General features: G+C 39.6%; 1 protein-coding gene across 13 annotated transcripts in view; it reads left to right on the forward strand.

Annotated features, from left to right (window-relative positions):
- The first annotated feature begins 544 nt into the window (after window positions 1-544).
- The window catches only part of CAMK2D (calcium/calmodulin dependent protein kinase II delta), a 309,449-nt gene continuing 289,420 nt past the window's right edge, over window positions 545-20,573 (forward strand). For 12 of the 13 annotated variants that reach the window (XM_061164148.1, XM_061164144.1, XM_061164149.1 and 9 more), the window contains exons 1-2: window positions 553-963; window positions 2,577-2,671. In XM_061164148.1, the coding sequence (XP_061020131.1) occupies window positions 899-963; window positions 2,577-2,671 (160 nt within the window). In that variant the 5' untranslated portion in view covers window positions 553-898. Of the gene's footprint in view, window positions 964-2,576; window positions 2,672-20,573 lie in introns of all 13 variants that reach the window. The other variant, XM_061164157.1, reaches the window with a different exon arrangement.

The raw sequence follows: 20,573 nt of genomic DNA on the forward strand, positions 1-20,573 counted from the left end.
TTCCCGTCTCGCCTCCTTCACCTACACTCTCTCCAGGCGTCTCCCCCGCACATCCTCCTCCACCCACCTGGTCTCTCCCTAGACGGGCGTGCGCGCGTGAGAGACCCGGGGAGGGAGGGAAGGAGGAATCCGCGGGAGGACAGGGTGAGAGCCGCTAGCAGGAGGGATAGGACCGGCACGAGGGGGCTGCGGGAGGGAGGGGGTGCGGGCAGGCGGAGGGAGCGGCGGGAGGAGGCGCTGGGGAGGAGCCGGAGGCCCGGGGACGGCGGACGAGGCTTCGCCCGAGCGGAGCGCTCTTCGTCTCGCCGCGCAGTCTCGGAGCCGCCGCGGGCTCGTGGGGGACGCGAGGCTGCCGAGGTGCGGGCGGGAGGGAGGCCGGCTCCGGCGCGCCCCGCGCCCGCGCCTGCTGACAGCTGCAGCTGGGCTCGCGCTGTCCGCTCCCGGCTCCGCGGCCTCCGCCCCCTCGGGCTCCCTCCCCTCCGCCTCTACCCCTCCTGCCCCGGTGCGGATCGTTTCGCAACTGCTCGCCTCTCGCCCCGTGCCCGGCTGTTTTCCATTTCCCGGCCCCTCTTCTTGAGTACTTTGCGCCTGCATCTGGGGAGAGGGGCTAGAAAGGGGTCGGGGGGAGCGTCGGGAGGAGAAGAAGGAAGCGAGGCCCGGAGGAGGAGGAGAAGGAGGATCGGCGGACAGCAGGGAGGAGACCCCACGCCACCCTCTCTGGTCATCTCCCCTCCCGCCCCGCCCCTGCGCACACTCTCTCGCCGGCGAGCTACTTTCGGACGAGGAAAGTGAGGGCGGCCCTGGGTGACAGCGCCGCGGGGCGAGTCCCGGGGAAGCCGCGCGTCTGCTCTCGTCTGGTCCGCCGCGCTCCCAGCCAGGGGGACAGCCCGGACCGAGGATGGCTTCGACTACCACCTGCACCAGGTTCACGGACGAGTATCAGCTTTTCGAGGAGCTCGGAAAGTAAGCGCCTTTGCCGGGCACTCGCACGTCCCCTTTCCAGCAGAGGGCGGGTCGCGTTACCCCCGACCCACGGGCCTCCCGCGTGGGGCGAGGGAGTTGGGGAGACGGGAGGAGAGGGAGGAGGGCCCCCGGTGTGTCGGCTCGGAGGAAGGTGTTGTCTTAGTAAGAGGAGGGGACGACGAAGGGGAAAGACCTTCCACCCCGGCTGTGGCCCTTTCTGATAATCCTTAGCCCACCTTCGCCCGCTCCCCCACCCTCCTGCATTAGAGACTTAGTGGATTTACGATCCCTGCAGTTGTAGCTGTCATCCTGAGAAGTGTGCGAGCGCGCGCGCGCGTGCGCGTGTGTGTGTGGAGAGGAAACAAGAACCCATGTAAAATGCAACATAGATCACGTTTTCTGTAAATAGAGATGCCGCCGGGTTCGCCGGCGAGTCAGCCCTACGACCCACGTTCAGATGAGAACTCAGTGCCCCAGACGGTGCCATATTTATTGATGCCGAAAGTTCAACTTGGCGTAGCGTCTGTTTCGCATCCAGTAGTTGTTCTGTCCAGGAAAAGAACCTCCCAAAGGAGCTCGACCCCCTGTCCCATATCCACTGTTATTCCTTGCACTAGATCACCCGCTTATCATCACCCTTCCTAGGATTTGCGTGAACATCTTCGAGTTCTCTGGGAGGATTTATTTACACCGCCAGTGGGAAAGCCCTCTGGAGACCGGGAGAGTGCTTCCCAGGGGTAACCTAACGTTGTATGTTGTTTAAAAACGAGCTTCTACACCTGACCGACAGGACTACTTGGCGATGTTAAGGAAGGAAACAGGAGACCTATTGAGAACCTGTGCAAAGGGACCTAGGGGCCGAGCCGTGAACGTTAATTTATGTAGCATCAAACCCAGCCCCAGTTCCTCTATCGCTAATGTCGAACATTACTTAAGAGGTGCATTTATGTGTACGTTGTTGTTTTCTACAGTTGAATTAAAGGACTTGTAAATATCTTTTAACTATAATGAAGATCATATCCCTATGTATTTATGTTGTCTGCTGTTAAAACATGGAGAATATGTCGGAAGAGCAGCTTAATTCAAATCTCTCCCCTCCCCCAGCCCAAAACAGGGCAGAGAGAAATCACCACAGCAGGATTTGTTAAACCACACACAAATGTTCCTAAGATTTATTTTAATGAAAACAATCGCCATATTTACCTACTTGGAGCCACATTAATTTTTTTTTCCTACCAAAATAAATAGGCAGCAGATTTTTGCTGCTCCTCTTCAGTTCTTTGCAGGATTTTTTCTCAGAGTATTTGGTACTGTGTGAGTGTGAATTGTAAAATGTTTTCAAATTTCATATGCAAACAAGAGTCGTCATAATTGGCAGTTCCTTTCATTTTGTTGATTAATAATGTGTGCTCCCAGTTAAGTAAAATTTATTTTTGTTTTTCAACGTTAAAGAAGGTCTGAGTTTCCAGGAAGAATTGTTCGTTTTCTAGATATTACTATAGGGAGCACTGATATTTGACAATTCACTAAATTCAATAAAAATACTCAGATGTAAGTTTTTAATAGAATATCAAGCTGATTATATTGATGACCTGCTAATTATTGGTTTTCAGGGGGGCATTCTCAGTGGTGAGAAGATGTATGAAAATCCCTACTGGACAAGAATATGCTGCCAAAATTATCAACACCAAAAAGCTTTCTGCTAGGGGTGGGTATTCTCAACCACATGTATGTTAATTGTGCATTTGTCATGTTGATTGTTGGTTCTGTTGTATGTTGGTTGTGTTCTGTGTAAATAAGTTAGTTATAATTGTAGCTGTAGGTATCATATTACGTTTTGAGGTTGTTTCCTTCCTGAATGCTTCTTAGTTTGTGCAGTTTAAAAATGTGATCAAATACAATTGTTACTTGATAAGTTGTTATTAAAATCTTATCTTTTCTGTGGGTGATAGCATAACTATATTTTAAAGCAAATAAATGTCACTAAGTGCATTTTGCCTTTAGCTCCACTGTGAAATAACTTTCAGAAAAACCCTGGAATGGAAAAATGTAAGTCTCACAGCTGTCATTATTCCCTTTAGCTTTTGAGAGAAAAAATAGGTCATAACTCAGTTAAATCATATATTTCAATTGTAGTTACACTTGAACTTAATTCATTAAGGTATATTTAACAGTAATGGCTTTGGGAGGAACATTTTATGGTTGCTACATTCCAGGAAATTTAGCTTGATTTTGATGTTTCTGTGTGCAGTTTAGACCTTTACTTGATCATCTGCAGTAAGACTTCTCACTCATGTAATGTATTTTACACATGCTTTATAACTGCAAAGATAATTCATACTCATAAAATAGCTGTTGACATAAGCAAAAAACTTGGAGGGGTCTCATTGCATTCTTTTTATTTTGTTGAACTCATGCAAAAGTACTTATACTGAAAGGTTAGGCATTCCAATTATTGTGAGCACGTGTCTAAGGTATTAATATTTTCATGGGAATTTATGGTTTGATGAAATTAAAATGAAGAAAATACCATAGTGTAAGCCCATTTCAGTGACCTGATTTAAGTAATGAGAAAAGAAATTCCATCAGGACTGCTTTCCTTCTTTAATTTGTCTTCTAAAAAGTGTTGCTTCCTGGTATCTGGTATCATTGCATCGGGTCTCTGCCATGATTTTTTTTGTTGTTGCAGATTCTGCTTTTAATGTGTACTTTACGTTGACATTTTATTCATTTAAGTGAAAGTCTGTATTTCTTTTACCTGATTTTAATGAGTCTGAGGACCATCTTATGTGTAAAAGTAAGCAGCACCGTAGATTCAGGACAGGAGAACTAATGGGATACACGTTATGCTCAATTATGTTCTCTTTCTCCACTTCTCTCTACTCCACAGGAGGATTTTTAATGGTGAAAAGGAGTTGCTATTGTACATGACACTTTAGTGTAGAAAAGAAAAATGCAAAAATGTAGTCAGATTCTTTCAGTGCGTATATAATTCCTTCCTGTATGCTTGGTACTTTTGGCAAGAGTTGGGGTATCAGTTCTTTTAGAGGTGTTACAACACCTATCCCCTATCTTTCTGTGGCTTTAAAATTTTCTCTTAAAGTAAATGTCTTGTGTTTCATTTTTACTAATTTCTTAATTAGAATCATCCTTTTCATCCACCACCTTTCATACCGGCTCCACCAGGACGGTAAACACCCCTGTCTCTGCTCACATACGTTTCACTTTACTTTTGTTTCAAACGTGTGAGGATAAGTCTCCTCTAGACTGCTGAAACCCTTGCTGCTTTTCTGCTGATGTTCCTCACCTGTTCAAACTCTGCTTTCAAGAACAATGTACCCCGAAGCTTATCTTGCCCCTCTGGATTTAATGATCTTAATTGTTCCAGTTACATTTAGGGAAAGTAGTCAGGGCTAAAACGCTTGCTTCATGTTCTCCCTTTGCAATTTTCTTGTGACTTTGAGCAAGTTTCTTAACCTGCTGAAGAATGAGGTGAAGAAGGTGACTCTGGAACTAGATGCCCTGGATTTAAGTTATGATTCCTCTACTTGTGATTTGAGTGATCTTCTGCAGTTTACATACTTTCCATGAGCCTCACTTTTCTCATCTGTAAAATTGAGTAATAACTCTTTTATAGGGTTTTGTAACAAGTGACAAGATGCATTCCATGAATATTAGCTGCTATTATCTCATTGGGTTGTTGTAAAGATTAAATTAAATTGTGACAATTTAAATTATAAATCTAATTGGCAGCCTTGATTTAGCTGTGAGAACCCAATTTGAATCTTGGCTTTATTACTAGTGTACTCAGTATGGAAATTTGTTCTGTCACAGAACTTCTCAGGTTGCTCTTCAGTAAAGTGTGGGGAAAAAATCCGCGTATGGTGTCATGGGTTGTTTTGAGGTTTCAGTGAATTTTATGAGGATCACTTCTAAAATGCAAAATGCTGTGTCAGTTTTACCTGTTACTGCTCGCCTATAAGATATTGTTGTACTTTTCCTTCAAAATGTTCAGTTTATTTTGTATTGTCATGCTGATTAGAGTAGTTTATAGAATATTTGTACCTATGCATGTATACATTTGTTAAACCTCTACTCAAGCTATAAAGTCTTAAGAAAAACACTATGCTTTCTTTTTTTTTTTACTATAACATTCTACGCCATCAAGGATGTAAGGGGGGCCCAGTACAGAGTGACTAGAATCACATGTGGCTGTTAAGTGGTTTGTAAGGGAGTTAGTTCATTCCTAAGAATAAGCAAATACAGGATGTAAAGAAGTCCATAAGGTTGTATACTAAGAGCTCATGGTTAAAAATGTAAATTCTCCTTTCAGAGCACTCCCTTCCCAGATTATGATTTTAGAAAATTTCTTTTGCAGAAAAAAATTTTAAATAATTAAGGGGAAATGTAGAATGAAATGTGAAATAGCATTTTCACCCCAAGGTAATGACAGGTTTTTTTTTTTTTGGTTGCACATGGCAGATTTTGTGAAACATGTAAATTTTTTGTACAAATTTTTGTTTGTATTTGAAATGCCTTTTGTAAGTCCCAGTTTTATGCCTATTTGTTTCAAAGACCAAGCAGGTCTTCCAACTCCATGTTCTTTAAGTGTAACATTACAGCTGAAAAAGAAAGGCCATTGTCTGTACATCTAAGACCATTAGAGAAGTGCCACCAATTTGGCTACATTCCTGGACAAATTTGCACCTCCAGCTATACTGTCACCTGCATTTTTCTGTGCCTCGATCTTGGTGGATTTCAGGCAAACAGTTTCAGTCACATTACCTCTCAGCTGTTAGCCACATACATCATGTTTGGGAGACTCAGTGTTGAAGAATTTTTCCTTTTGCATTAACACATTCAAGGAGCATTTATTGTACAATTGGATCAGATAGAGAGGTACATTCCAATATAATTGACTTGTTTTTAAAAGAAAAAATAGTGTAGATATGTTTCAAGCATCTGGTATATGATATATGTAACTTCTGACTTCTAAATTTTTTTTTGTTAGCTTGCTAACATTTACTCAGAAGACATGCTTACTAAATAGTGGATAGTGATAATAGAATTTTCTCATATTATTAGGATGAGGATGAGAAATTATCATTTTGATCAATTAGATTAGTAGTTAACAAATGCTAATTTGCCTTGCTGTTTTGATTTTTTTTGTCTATGTTGATGTTCTTATAACTGTAAGTTATTGTCAGATTATATAAAGTCCATGAAGGATTGTGATTGCAGTTCAGAATCCAATGGATTGAAGCTTCTGATGGTTAGATGTCTTTAGAAATAGTACATGTGATTTTCTCATTTTAAAACTTGTGGTAAACGATTTTTTATGGCACTACTGATTTCTTGACGTTCATCTCCTGATGAATTTTTTGATCTTTAGAAACCATTTCTTATGATATAGTCTGTGATACACCATGTTGTTATTTTGTAAAATATTAAAAAGTACAGTGGAAGCTAGAAACAATATGTTATTACAAGTATATTTTACCTCTATTGCTGAAGTTAAAAAGGGGTTTCATTTTATAGTTCTGTAAAATTTCAGATACAATGCAAATGAATAATTTTGATCTTTGACTTTGCTGGTTTTGTTAATTCTTAGATTGCTATTACTAGAACATGAATCAGGATTTTATGAACTGTTTGACCATGTACACAAAATTAGGTCTCAGCTATGAAATCTTAATATTGCATATATGTTCTGAAGTAAGGATATCAACTCAATGTAAAAATTAAAATATAGTAATTACTTTGAGGTTTTTCTATCATAAATTATGATAAAGCACATAAGAGGATTTTCTTGGACATTTAACTCCTTTTGTTAGCTAGAATCTTAATCTGTAAGTCTTTTCCTTAGGCTGATACAGAGGCCGGCCAGCTCCTAGTGTCTCTAGGGCTGGGTTGGTATTTCTTTTTTTTTTTTTAAGATACCTGACCCTTCTCATTTATTGGAGTATGGTGTGTACAGTGTTTTTTTTTTTCATAAATTATTGACAGTTAGTTAATTGGTGGTTTACATGGAAGGCTGTGTTAAAGCTTTTAAGTTATAACAGTATCATTTAGTGAACTGTACTGTGATGTAGTACATGGAGTCTTAGCAAAATGTTTTTACTCTGAAATATACCTTTATATTTTACATTACTTTATAGATTACTAAGCACCTTCACAAAGGTGACCTCATTTTATGTTTTTATTTGATTAATATTTAATGGTAAAAGTGGGCAGAATGTTAGGAATAATAAGGCCATCTACACAAATAGACATCATAGAAGACATAAATGGTGTTTTAAGTCTAGCATGAATAAAGTGCTATGGAGTTTCCAAGGAGGAAAAGATTGTTTCTGCCAAAGGAGATGAAGGAAAGCTTTTATATAAATTTAAATATTTAAAACCATAATGCAGATGGGTTCAAGTACCAAAGTCTAAATAAACAATTTGGAGAGTGTTCAAAATGGTTTAGATATCTGGTTATAATGAAAGTTAGTTTATTCATATGGTACTTTTGTTAAAACTATCAGTAAAAAGTTATTTTTGTTGTAGGAAATTTTTTAGGTTATGATTTTTAGGTTATAACTGATTATGATTCCAGTTAAAGTAGGTATCTCAGTACTTCTTAAGGTGAACTCATAGACCTTGCATCTGCTATAACCTCTTTCTTTAGGATAGGGAGACGGATAGGTTTGGAGGAGGGAAAGCACAACTCTTTTGTTTGGTTTTGATTTTGAAATCAACTATTGTTGTTTATGGGGCTTCCCGGGTGGCCCTAATGGTACCTGCCAATGTGGGAAACATAAGAGAAGTAGGTTTGATCCCTGGGTCCTGGAAGATCCCATCCAATATACTGCATGGAAACCCACTCCAGTATTCTTGCCTGGAGAATCCCATGGACGGAGGAGCCTGGTGGGCTACATTCCGTAGGGTTGCAAAGAGTCAGACATGACTGAAGCGACTTAGCACACATTGTTATTTATACACAATCACAGAACATTATAATTGATTTTTTTTTTTTTTAGTTAGGTGAACCCCTTTTCTAATACTGTCTCATGTTAACATATGAGATTGCTTATTACTACCAAAGTCAATAACAGTAATAATAGACAAATGGAAATATAGCCATTATTTAAAGAATACCTTCTAAGTGACATGTATATATTTACAAGACGTTTTATTTAATCCACACTGCAGCCTTTAGAGTGGCAATATTATCTCCATTTATAAATAGTTACGCAGAGTTACTCTTACTAAATGGCAGGGTCAAGAATTTCAGCCCAGTTTTCTGTCTCTCTAAAGCCTGACTCTTGGCCATCACACATCCTGTTCATTGCTGTTACAGAGAACTTAACCTTTCTGTATTGATCTGTATGTGCTTGACTCATCTCCCCACTAAACTTTGGATTCCTTTATAAAAAGGACTGTGTCTTATTATAAATATTTCCAACGCAATGTATGGAATTGACTGTTCGGGTTTCCAGCTTGTGAGAGAAAATAGTGTTTTAATTGCTGCACTAACATAAGATCAAATTGAAGTTTCAAAAGTCATCCCCATGCTAATTTGTGAAAGGAAAACAATGTAGTGAAAAATCTTATTAAAATGGTAGAAAGTGATTACAGAAGAATGAGATACTTTGGTGAACTTAATATATTAACTGATTAAAAATATCTTAATATGCAATGAGTTCCTAGGATTACTTCTTCTAAATGATTTACTTGTTGCTCAAAAAAAGCACTCAGCCCTTAACCAAAGCCCAGAGAAACCTGCTCACAAAAGCATTCTCCTTCTCTGGCTCATTTTGTTTGATCAGTGAAGAATGGAAGACAGATGTTTCTTGCATTGTTTCTTCTTGGACAGCACCGTTATGAGTGTCAATTCGCACGGAAGTGTAGCAAATGAAAGAAAAAGAAAAAACTTAAATTTTTTATTGTTGGAAAAATAACTCTTAGGTATAGCAAGTAGTGCATGCTAAGTTGCTTCAGTCCTGTTCAACTCTTTGCGACCCCATGGATTGTAGACTGCTAGGCAAGATGCTCACAATAAAGGACAGAAATGGTATGGACCTAACAGAGACAGAAGATATTAAAAAGAGGTGACAAGAATACACAGAAGAACTATACAAAAAATATCATCATGACCCAGATACCACGATGGTGTGATGACCCATCTAGAGCCAGACATTGTGGAATGCAAAGTCAAGTGGGCCTTAGGAAGCATCACTACAAAGCTAGTGGAGGTGATGGAATTCCAGTTGAGCTATTTCAGATCCTGAAAGATGATGCTGTGAAGGTGCTACACTCGATATGCCAGTAAATATGGAAAATTCAACAGTGGCCACAGGATTGGAAAAGATAAGTTTTCATTCCAATCCCAAAGAAGGACAATGCCAAAGAATGTTCAAACTACCACACAGTTGCACTCATCTCACACACTAGCAAAGTAATACTCAAAATTCTCCAAGCCAGGCTTCAACAGTATGTGAACCGTGAACTTCCAGATGTTCACGCTGGATTTAGAAAAGGTAGAGGAACCAGAGATGAAATTGCCAACATCTGTTGGATCATCATAAAAGCAAGAGAGTTCCAGAAAAACATCTACTTCTGCTTTATTGACTATGCCAAAGCCTTTGACTGTGTGGATCACAACAAACTGGACAATTCTTAAAGAGATGGAAATACCAGACCCCGTTTCCTGCCTCCTGAGAAATCTGTATGTAGGTCAAGAAGCAGCAGTTAGAACTAGACATGGAACAACGGACTGGTTCCAGATCAGGAAAGGAGTACGTCAAGACTGTATATTGTCACCCTGCTTATTTAACTTACATGCAGAGTACATCTTGTGAAATGCTGGGCTGGATGAAACACAAGCTGGAATCAAGATTGCCAGGAGAAATATCAATAACCTCAGATATGCAGATGACACCACCCTTATGGCAGAAAGGGAAGAAGAACTAAAGAGCCTCTTGATGAAAGTGAAAAAGGAGAGTGAAAAAGTTGGGTTAAGACTCAACATCCAGAAAACTAAGAATCATGTCATCCAGTCCCATCACTTCATGGCAAATAGATGGGGAAACAGTGGAAACAGTGGCTGACTTTATTTTTGGGGGCTCCAAAATCACTGCAGATGGTGACTGCAGCCATGAAATTAAAAGACGCTTACTCCTTGGAAGGAAAGTTATGACCAACCTAGACAGCATATTACAAAGCAGAGACACATCTGCCAACACAGGTTCATCTGGTCAAAGCTTTGTTTATTCCAGTAGTCATGTATGGCTGTGAGTGAGAGTTGGACTATAAAGAAAACTGAGCACTGAAGAATTGATGCTTTTGAACTGTGGTGTTAGAGAAGAGTCCCTTGGACTGCAAGGAGGTCCAACCAGTCCATCCTAAAGGAGATCAGTCCTGAATATTCATTGGAAGGGCTGATGCTGAAGCTGAAACTCCAATACTCGGGCTACCTATTGTGAAGAACTGACTCAATGGAAAGACCCTGATGGTGGGAAGGATTGAAGGCAGGAGAAGGGAATGACAAAGGATGAGATGGCTGGATGGTATCACCGACTCGATGGACATGAGTTTAAGCAAGCTCTGGGAGTTGGTGATAGACAGGGCAGCCTGGCATGCTGCAGTCAGTGGGGTCACAAAGAGTCAGACACGACTGAGCGACTGAACTGAACTGAGGCTCCTCTGTCTATGGGATTCTCCAGGCAAGAATACTCAGTGGGTTGCCATTCCCTTCTCCAGAGGATCTTTCCCACCCAGGGATCAAACCCACAAATAGTATAAGGGTATGAAGGGAATGGAACCCACTCCAGTATTCTTGCCTGGGAAATCCCATGGACAGAGGAGCCTGAATCTGATATGACTGATAAATATAGTGCCCATAGCTTTTAAGGGCTGTACTAGAGGTATTCACAGGGCCCTCCGTGTATAATAGATACGGGTTGGAGGTGATTGGTATCGTAGATTTCCTGAAGAGATTTATGGGTGAGATTGTGTTTGGAGTGATAAGTGAACCTGACAGAAAAGGGAGAAATTGTTGGCCGGGCAGAGGGAAGCAGCCTGTTCAAAGGAAGAGAGAAACTCCTGATCTACCCTGCAGATGCAGTGAGGACACCTATACTGTTGAAATCCTCTCTCCTTTAATACCCAATTCAGGCGTTGCCTCCTCTGTGAAGCTGTCTCTGACTTTTCCACTCCTCCTTTGCTTCTCTAGACAGATATTATTTTTCTCATCCTCTGAATAGCTTTTTCATGTTTCTTTAGGAGCTTGTCACACTTCCCTTATATTGTGGTTATTTATGTTGTAACTTTCAAGCATTTTGTGGACATTTTAAAACTTATCTTTGGATCTGTGCCTGGCACAGTAATTACAGTATTGAATATACTTGTAAATGTTTGTTGAATAAATGGACAACTGAATGGATAAAAAATAAGATTGTGTCTCTTGAAATAGACCCATGATTAACAAAGACTGCGACATATGAAATAAATGAAAATTGACCTGAGGCTTTCATGTCAGGTGGCATTCATTAACTGAATGAATTAATTCCCAGTTATTCACAATTTTCTAATTATTCTGTTAGTTTTCAGATGACAGATTATCCTTCGTTGGAGTTGGACATTCTGTAAATTCCATAAATTTTGGGGCAACTGTGTATAAATTCTTACTGCATTTTCTTTTTTTTTTAAACCATGTGAAGTGATTCATTAATATGGGATAGCATTTTTATTGTGTGTCCATCAATACCTCTTCAGTAATGCCAGATTCATGTCATTATTAAATTTTAAAAAATGGGTTTTAAAATTTTTGGTTCGTTCTTGGCTCAGACGGTAAAGCATCTGCCCGCAATGTGGGAGACCCAGGTTCGATACCCGGGTTGAGAAGATCCTCTGGAGAAGGAAATGGCAACCCACTCCAGTACTCTTGCCTAGAAAATTCCATGGATGGAGGAGCGTGGTGGGCTACAGTCCACGGGGTCACAAAGAGTCGGTCACGACTGAGCGACTTTTCACTTTCACTTCTCCAAAGGTAGTTACTTTTTTCACTTACCTTTTAACAGAGCTCACTTTAAAAAGCATTTTGGTGATATTTTATAGAGTTTTGGATATGTGAATCATGGATATTATTTGCTTAGAGTGATTATTGGATATTTTAATAAAGGTAGTTAGAGGCTGCAGTGTCTATCAGTTCTGAAACTTGGTAAAAGGACTGCAAAGTGTACTTATTTCAATATTAGAAAAGGGAACACATCTTAAAGCATTTGTTTGTGTTTCCTCTTCAGGGAACTTTTTTTTTGTGTGATATGTAATAGGAAATGGGGAATTTCACAATTCTATAACTTTATATATAATTTTGTTATATATTTTAGAAAATATGTTCTTTTCATGAAAGCATTTTGATCATATTTTTAAATGTCAGCTTAAAGGTCAGGTGTGGCAGAAGTGATTTGTGAAATTCAGCTGAACATTCTGGCCATTTTGTAGAAACTATGATGAATTTTTTATTTTAGTAAAACAAATTATATATGCTTTTATATCAAAGGTTTATATATATAAAGATTATAAAGATCATATTTGTTGCCGAGAGACTTGTACACTTAGGATAAACCTCTAAAATCCATTTTTTATTATTTGTTACCAATTTAGATAGAGATATTTTAAAATATTATAAAAATGTTATCGAATTGGGGAAAAACAGAAAGAAAACACATTCAATGTTAAGTTACCCCAAACGTTATTGTAAAGATTTTGTTTTCTTTCTTTCTAATTTTTTAGAATACTGGACTTACATACACAATTTTTGTCCTGTCTTTTGACTTAATTTTATAAAGTTTCCCTATGTGACTACAAATCCTTTGAATTACACTTCACTAAGTAAAACATCAGTTTACTATTGCTGTTTTTTTTTTTTTTAATTATTATTCTTTGCTGTGATAAATGACAATAGTAAATGTTGTTTTGTAAAACTTTTTCATATTTCTAATTCTTTTCTTCGGGAGTATCCATAAAGGAGAACTAATGAGTTAGAGGATTGAATTATTAAAATTCTTGATAAATGTTGCTAGATTGCATTCTCCAAGCTTTGTACGTTTCTGCCAATAATAAGTTTGCTAGTAAAACTGAATTTTGGGGAACACGATTCTTAATTTCAGTGTAGCAAAAGAACAGTTATCTTGTTCCACACCCCCTGCTAGATAGACAAAGATATAAAGATAAAGGTCCTTCATTTCAAGGCAAAGTAGATGTGGAGTCAAATAAGTTATCAAAGCATGTTGATAAGTGAGACAATGCAAATGGGTGTAAGGAGGTAACTGTTGTTTGAAAGGAAAGGGAGAACTTCAGAGGAGGTGATCTTGGAACTGGATTATGAAAATGACCACTTTTGAATTTAAAGAGGGATAGAAAAATACAATACTGAGACACAAGGAAATCAGTAAGTGCTAATAAAGAGAGAACTGGAAAGTAGATAACTATTTTTTAACCCTGAGTGATCAACTTACACGGTTTATAAAGTTTCCTGAAAGCTTGCAGACACTGATGAGAAGAGGTGCAGTTTCTTTCTTTCAGTGACTCATCTAAATGCAGCAAAATCTGTGGGAAGGTATTAAATAAGGTGGGCTTCTGGGGTTTTACAGCCCTGAGTCATTAGGTATAAACAGCTGATAAGAGGAATAACAATGTCTTATCTACCTTATGTAGCTTTGGGGCAAATACAAAAAAAAAAAAAAAAGAGTGACTAACTGGAAGAAAAAGGACAGGAGGATAATTAGAGTGGATTTTTTAAAAAGTGAACCAGTATTAAAAGTGTCCTAGGTAATCCCATTTGTGTTTATGAACAAGAAAAGCTAGATAATTTCTGCAGTTGTGATATTGGATTGATAATTATTTAAAAAATGTAGGTTTTGGTTTAAAACCAAAAGTAAGTAAGGTGTCTTAAAGTGGTATTGACATTCACTGCCTGAATTTCCAGTGTCTAGAATAGTGCGTGGCACCCTTCACACATATTTATTGAATAAATGAATGAATAAATAGCTTCTAAAACTATATCATATCATGGTAAATGAATACATATTTAGAGACCCAGAATTTTTAACTGTTAGATTTGTGTACATTATATTGTTTCAAAAGCTCAAAATTAGCAGATTAATTCTGATATGATATATAATTCAGCACAAACTGATGGCTGGAAAATAGTCATTTGTTCCCTTCATTTACATAATGGGAAAAAAGTCACATTTACTAAGATAACTTGAAGTGCTTATTAACCTCCCTAGCTATGCTTAACTGTGCAATATTTTCCCTTTATTATTACAGGGAACCTAGCATCTATAAAATATTTTAATTTGTAAGATCTCTCCAGTTTTGTTTTAAGTACTATATTACTTGTTTAAAGGGGATAATATTGTTTTACTCAATGTGTGTCTCTGTGTGTGTATATATAAAAATATATACATATATATAATTTAGAGTAGAATTTTTTTGTGTTGACATAGCTTTGTTGAGGAGGAAGCCTTCTTTGACTTCAAAAGCAGTGACTCAAGGTTGGTGTAGTCGTTAGAAGGTAGGGTGGGAAAAATCCTAATTCCAGATTGTCAGCAGGATTTCAAGGTCAAAGTCTACTCCTGTTATCTGAGCATAGAGCTCCTGATTTCTAGCCAGTTTTCATTCTAGTAGAATTAGAGAAGGAAAAAACTGTCAGAGTGTTATTTGACTCCTATATAAATAGGATTAAGACCTACTTTCACTAATATTTATGTGCTTTGCACATAATTATCTTTAGGAAAAAATATTCTTTGGATTGACTTTGCCCCCTGCTTCTTATGTATTTATGATCAGGAACAGGGGAAATAAAAATTGTTAACCTTAAGTCTATTTGAAAGAAAATATATGTCTCATCTTGACAGAGAACCAATTATTAGATTACTTATAGCACTGTGTGTTCTATTTAGCGCTCATAGTCACAGTATATATAATCTGCCAGTGACATTGTAAAGAGAAAGCGCTTCAGGCATGGACAGGAGTGACTAAAGTATCACAGAGATAGTTGATCTTTTAAAGTAATAATGATTTTATAAGATGAAGTAAGTATGTGTTGACCTTTTACAAACTTTGAGAAACTATTTTAGGTAGGAGACTATTTTAGGTAGGAGACTATTTTAGGTAGAGACTTTATGTTTAATCTAAACCAACTAAATCCAGATTTAGAGATACCAGGGTTAGAAATATACAGTGAACACACAAAGGGTGAGTTTTAAAAATAGCACTGAGCTTTGAGAGGATAATTTCTCCTTCATCCCAGATGCAAGTGTTTCATTCATACTGTCTGTAGCAGGCTTTGGGGGAGGAAGGGTGGAGGGAGGTGAGAAATGTCTTTTGAAAAATTCTTGTGGCTCATACCAAAGCTTATTTAGCATCTCTCCTTCTGGGATTTCAGACATTCCCTAACTAGGTCCCACAGTACTTCTAGGGTGTGCATGAGGGACCCTCGGGATTCTTGTGCCTAGTGCTGTGAGACCTGTCCTCCTGGGTGGCACATCGCAGCTGTTTCACAGAGTGCATCACATTCCCACCCGGGCTAGGGAGTGGAGGAGCCAGCATACCCAGCTGAAACAGCAGAGGGATCTAGGGAGCAAGGCATGAACTACCTGGACTAGAATTTGGCTAGGTCTCTGAGACAGTGGGCTTCCCTGATAGCTCAGCTGGTAAAGAATCCACCTGCAATGCAGGAGACCCCAGTTCAATCCCTGGGTTGGGAAGATCCCCTGGAGAAGGGAAAGGCTAACCACTCCAGTTTTCTGGCCTGGAGAATTCCAGGGCTGTATAGTCCATGGAGTTGCAAAGAGTCAGACACGACGGAGAGACTTTCATTTTCTGAGTCAATAGCCCTAATTCCTATAAAAATGTTCTATCATTAGAACATTTTATATCTGCTTTGGGCTTCCCCGGTGGCTCAGAGGTAAAGAATCTGTCTGCAGTACAGGAGACGCAAGTTTGAACCTTGGGTGGAGAAGATCCCCTCAGGAGGAAATGGCAACCCAGTCCAATATTCTTGCCTGGAGAATCTCACGGACAGAGGAGCCCATGGGGTTGCAAAGGGTCAGACACACTGGGCGGCTGAGCACATACACATCCCCTGCTTTATCCCCAGGAAAGTAAGGTCTGCTTCTTTCCCTCTGTATGATTATGTACCTGTGGGAGCTTAATGCTTAATAATGAGGACTATGATGGCCTGTGTATATTATTGGTGAGGAAAGAAAGCAAGGTTAGCATTTTCCCTAAAAGATGTCGGAGGAGAACCATTTGTTATGCCTGTAAAAAAGCAAACTGTAGGCGGCATGAAAATAACAGAATATGCTCAGTTCCCACAAAAAAAACTTAGAGCTTGGTTCGGAGAATAGGAGACACACACGATTATAGAAGAGAGGAAGATAGGTAGCAGCAGAGTGTAGTGTACTCATTGTACCTAGTAGTGACCTCAGTTGTGGAAGCAGGAGAAGTTACATTGAGGAAATAGAAGTTAAGATAGATGGGTGGAAGAAAGGAAGAAAGATAAAGGACACAGATGCAGAAAGTCATGTAATGCTTGGGCAAAAGATACAGGATTTGTGGGATATTAGGGGAAAAAGTTTGAAAACATGAAGGTCTCTGATTGCCAAGTTGATAACATTGTCTAAAATACAATGGAGATGCTTTAAAGAGGGCATCTAAGACATTACTTGGCAGCAGTGAGTCAACAGGATGGATTAGCATAGAGTATAAGATATTGAAATTCTGAAACCTTAAGATAATAAAGGATAAGGCTGACTGGGGTTTCAAGTTGAATCGTGGGGAAAATTGAAGTTTTCAGAAAGCAAATTGAGAAATCAAAATCAAGGATTGATTTTGATGAAGGCCGATGATGAATTGACATGTGTTTAATCTGCATGTGTGTGCTAAATCGCGTCAGTCACGTCTGACTGTGCAGCCCTCGAACTGTAGCCCCCCAGGCTCCTCTGTCCATGGGATTCTCCAGGCAAGAATACTCGAATGGGTTTACCATGCCCTCCTCCAGGGGATCTTCCTGAATGAGGGATCGAACCCGCATCTCTTCCATCTCCTGCATTGGCAGGTGGGCTCTTTACCACTAGTGCCACCTGTGAGCCCCCAATCTATATTCAGGTAGAAATACTTAAAGAACCATTGAAAATTGAGTGGGGTCCTTGAGAAAGAGCCACAGGAAGCAGTGCAGTGTACTCTATAGATTAAGAGCATCTGCTTTGAAATCAGATTGCCAAGGTTCAGGCCTTGTCTTTACCACTTCCTACTTCTTGTGATCTTGGGTGAACTTCCTGACCTTTCCAAACCTTGTTTTTTGTTTGTTTTTAATCTGTAATAAACTGCAGTAATCAATTTAGTTGCTATTTGTGACTTGTCTGCCCAGAGAAGATAATAAAAGATACACTAGTGGAAAAGATCACAGAGGAGAGAAGATAGAAAAGAGAAGAGAGTATAGGACCGTGGTTAGGGGAATACCTTCATTTTAATAGATGAAAGGAGGAAGTAGAATTAGTTCAAAAGAAGTGAAAGGATATGTCAGAAAAGGAAAATGCAGTGCTTTGAACTCTTGAGAGAGTTTTTGCAAAGGAGGGGATGGCTAGTCATGTTCGATGTTACAAAGAAATGGAAAGAAATGAAGACTGAGAAAAGGCCTTGGTTTTCCAGATGGTGGAATTTCAGTCGTGTGACAGAAGCAGTCATGAGGATCAGGCTAGTCTGTTGTTCATCTTTACCTCCTCCTAACTGAGCATATTGCGTGAAATATAATTGGTATTTAATAAATATTTCACAAATGGATAAAGAAAAAAAAAGCTATTTCTTTGGATTAAAGAATAAATGGAGATAACATGTAAAACCTGCTGGTTTAATAAAACAGGAAGAGAGACACAGACACATATGCCAAGGGGTGATTTCAGGGATTAACCAGGTCAAGGGAATTAACTTTGGTGATAAATAAAACTGGAGCTTATTTGAAGGAAGAGGAAAAAGAATCCCTGGAAAATAATAATTAGGAAAGAGGGTAAAATGTAGGAGTGGAGTCCTGGAGGTTGTTGGGCATGTGTGGGGAAAGGACATTCTTTCTCAAGGAGCCAGATGTTGGGAGTGGAGAAGAGGGCTGCGGTTCAGCTGACAATAGGAGAAATGGAAGCAAAATTGAGAGAACAGATTTGAGATGGCCCTTGGGGGTTGTAGTGAGGGGTCCCCCCAAAGCAGTGTGCAGTAGATCATTAGCAGGTACAGTGAACATGGCCTTGAATCTAGCCCCAGACTACCTAGGGCTCCACAGGGTCAGGCGACTGAGATGCTGGCACTTTTTAAACATTTAAAGGGGAAGATTTCGCTTCCTTTTTTTTTTAAAAAAAAATTAATTTGTACAGCTAGTAAGAATGGAATACCTAGAATTTAAATCCAACCCTGAAAGTGAAAGTGTTAAGTCACTCAGTCGTGTCTGACTCTTTGTGACCCCATGGACCACACCAGGCTCCTCTGTCTGTAGGATTCTCCAGGCAAGAATACTAGAGTGGGTAACCATTCCCTTCTTCAGGGGATCTTCCAGACCCATGGACCAAACCCAGGTCTCTCACATTGCCCGCAGATTCTTTACCATCTGAGCCACCAGGGAACCCCAGGTAAAGCAAAAGCCCTTGTTGTTGTCGTTCTGTTCTGTTCTTTCTCGGGTCTGTCTGGCAGGACAGAGGAGGTGTGGAGGAAGTCAGAAAGCAGATAATTGGGAAGAAGATGTTATCCTACAGGAATGACAGCCAGAATTATACCATTTTGGGGGTGTTTGGTAGCAAATTTCTTTTCCTAACTGAAAGGGAAGCCTGGGGAATCTTCAGTTCACAATCTAAATCAGCTATTTCTATCAGTTTTATTCAATTTCTCTAAATAAACAAAACACTCTGCAGGCAGCTTTTAATGTTTGAGTTGTATATCATTTCATCAGTAGGAAACCGCTGCCTATGGAGGAAAATTATTATAGATCAGGAATATGAAATATTGTGAAGACATAAGCTAGTTTGCCAGCGAAGACCTTTGCCAACAAAGCTCCGTATACTTAAGGCTATGGTTTTTCTAGTAGCCGTGTATGGATATGAGAGTTGGACTATAAAGAAAGCTGAGTGCCAAAGAATTGATGCTTTTGAACTGTGGTGTTGGAGAAGACTCTTGAGAGTCCCTTGAACTGCAAGGAGATCCAACTAGTCTATCCTAAAGGAAATCAGTCCTGAATATTCATTGGAAGGACTGATGTTGAAGCTGAAACTCCAATAGTTTTGCCACCTGATGTGAAGCACTGACTCATTTGAAATAAGACCCTGATGCTGGGAAAGGTTGAAGGCGGGAGGAGAAGGGGACCACAGAGGATGAGATGGTTGGATGGCATCACCAACTCAATGGACATGAGTTTAAGTAGACTCCGGGAGTTGGTAATGGACAGGGAGGCCTGGTGTGCTGCAGTCCATGGGGTCTCAAAGGGTCGGACACAACTGAGCAACTGAACTGAACTGATAAGCTAGTTCATCCTGGCTGTTTTAGTGCCAGCCTTTAATAAGGTTTATTATCATGAACACTGATGTGCCTTTGCTTACTTTCCTATCTGTGTACCTCTGGTTCACTGACTATAATGATAAGGACTTTTGGTTAGATAAGTTGTTTTTTTTTTAATTGGAGGATAATTGTTACACAACATTGGGTTGGTTTTTGCCATACACCAACATGATCAGTCACAGGTGTACACTTGTTCCCTCTCTCTTGAACTCCCCCTCCCATCTCCCACCCTTCCCCCTCCAGGTTAGATAAGTTTTCCCTAAAGCATTGACATAGTGAGTAATTTTCATAAAAGTTTGTGTAATTTTTCAGTTTTTCTAAGTTCACTAGAGAGGCAGTGAACCTAAAGATTGTTGTTGAGGTAGATGTGATCAGAATGTGTTTCTTTTTTCCTTTTTACAGAAAATATTTTCCCATACCTGTACTCATTTCCCTGTTCTTTTTCCCTTTGCTGTTACTATTGATGTTTAGTATCTAGTTACCCCTACTTTTCTCTTCCTTTACCACCTGATTTCCCACAAACAACATTGTGGCTTGACTTCTCACTTCTAACTTCTAGAAGACATCTTTACACCATTCTGGAAATTTGATGTCTTTTATGCTGAATTCTTTGATGCCCTGGATGTTGTTTCTCTCGTTCCCAGGGGGTCTCATGTCTAACTTGACCCCGTTATATCAGTCCTCATTCATTCACTCATTTATTGAACACACATTTGTTGAGCAGCTACTATGAGTGGGCACAGTTCTAGATTCTAAAAATAAAAACTTGGTATGAGAGAGACTGGAGGAGTCATTTGTATAGATAAGTGCTATGCAGTAAGTAAAACAGGGCTGTAAGTTAGACAGTGACTTCAAGTGGAGTTAGTTTGGAGAGGCCTCTCTGAGGATGTTTGCATTTGAGCTGAGACATTAATCATGAGAAGAAGCAAACGATGAGAAAATATGAGAGAGGGACGTTCCAACTCAAAAGACCAAGGTGACAATGAGCTTACATAAGAGTAGGAGGAAAGTCATTACATCTA

Source organism: Dama dama, chromosome 17, assembly GCF_033118175.1.
Source record: "Dama dama isolate Ldn47 chromosome 17, ASM3311817v1, whole genome shotgun sequence".
Classification (NCBI taxonomy): Eukaryota; Metazoa; Chordata; class Mammalia; order Artiodactyla; family Cervidae; genus Dama; species Dama dama.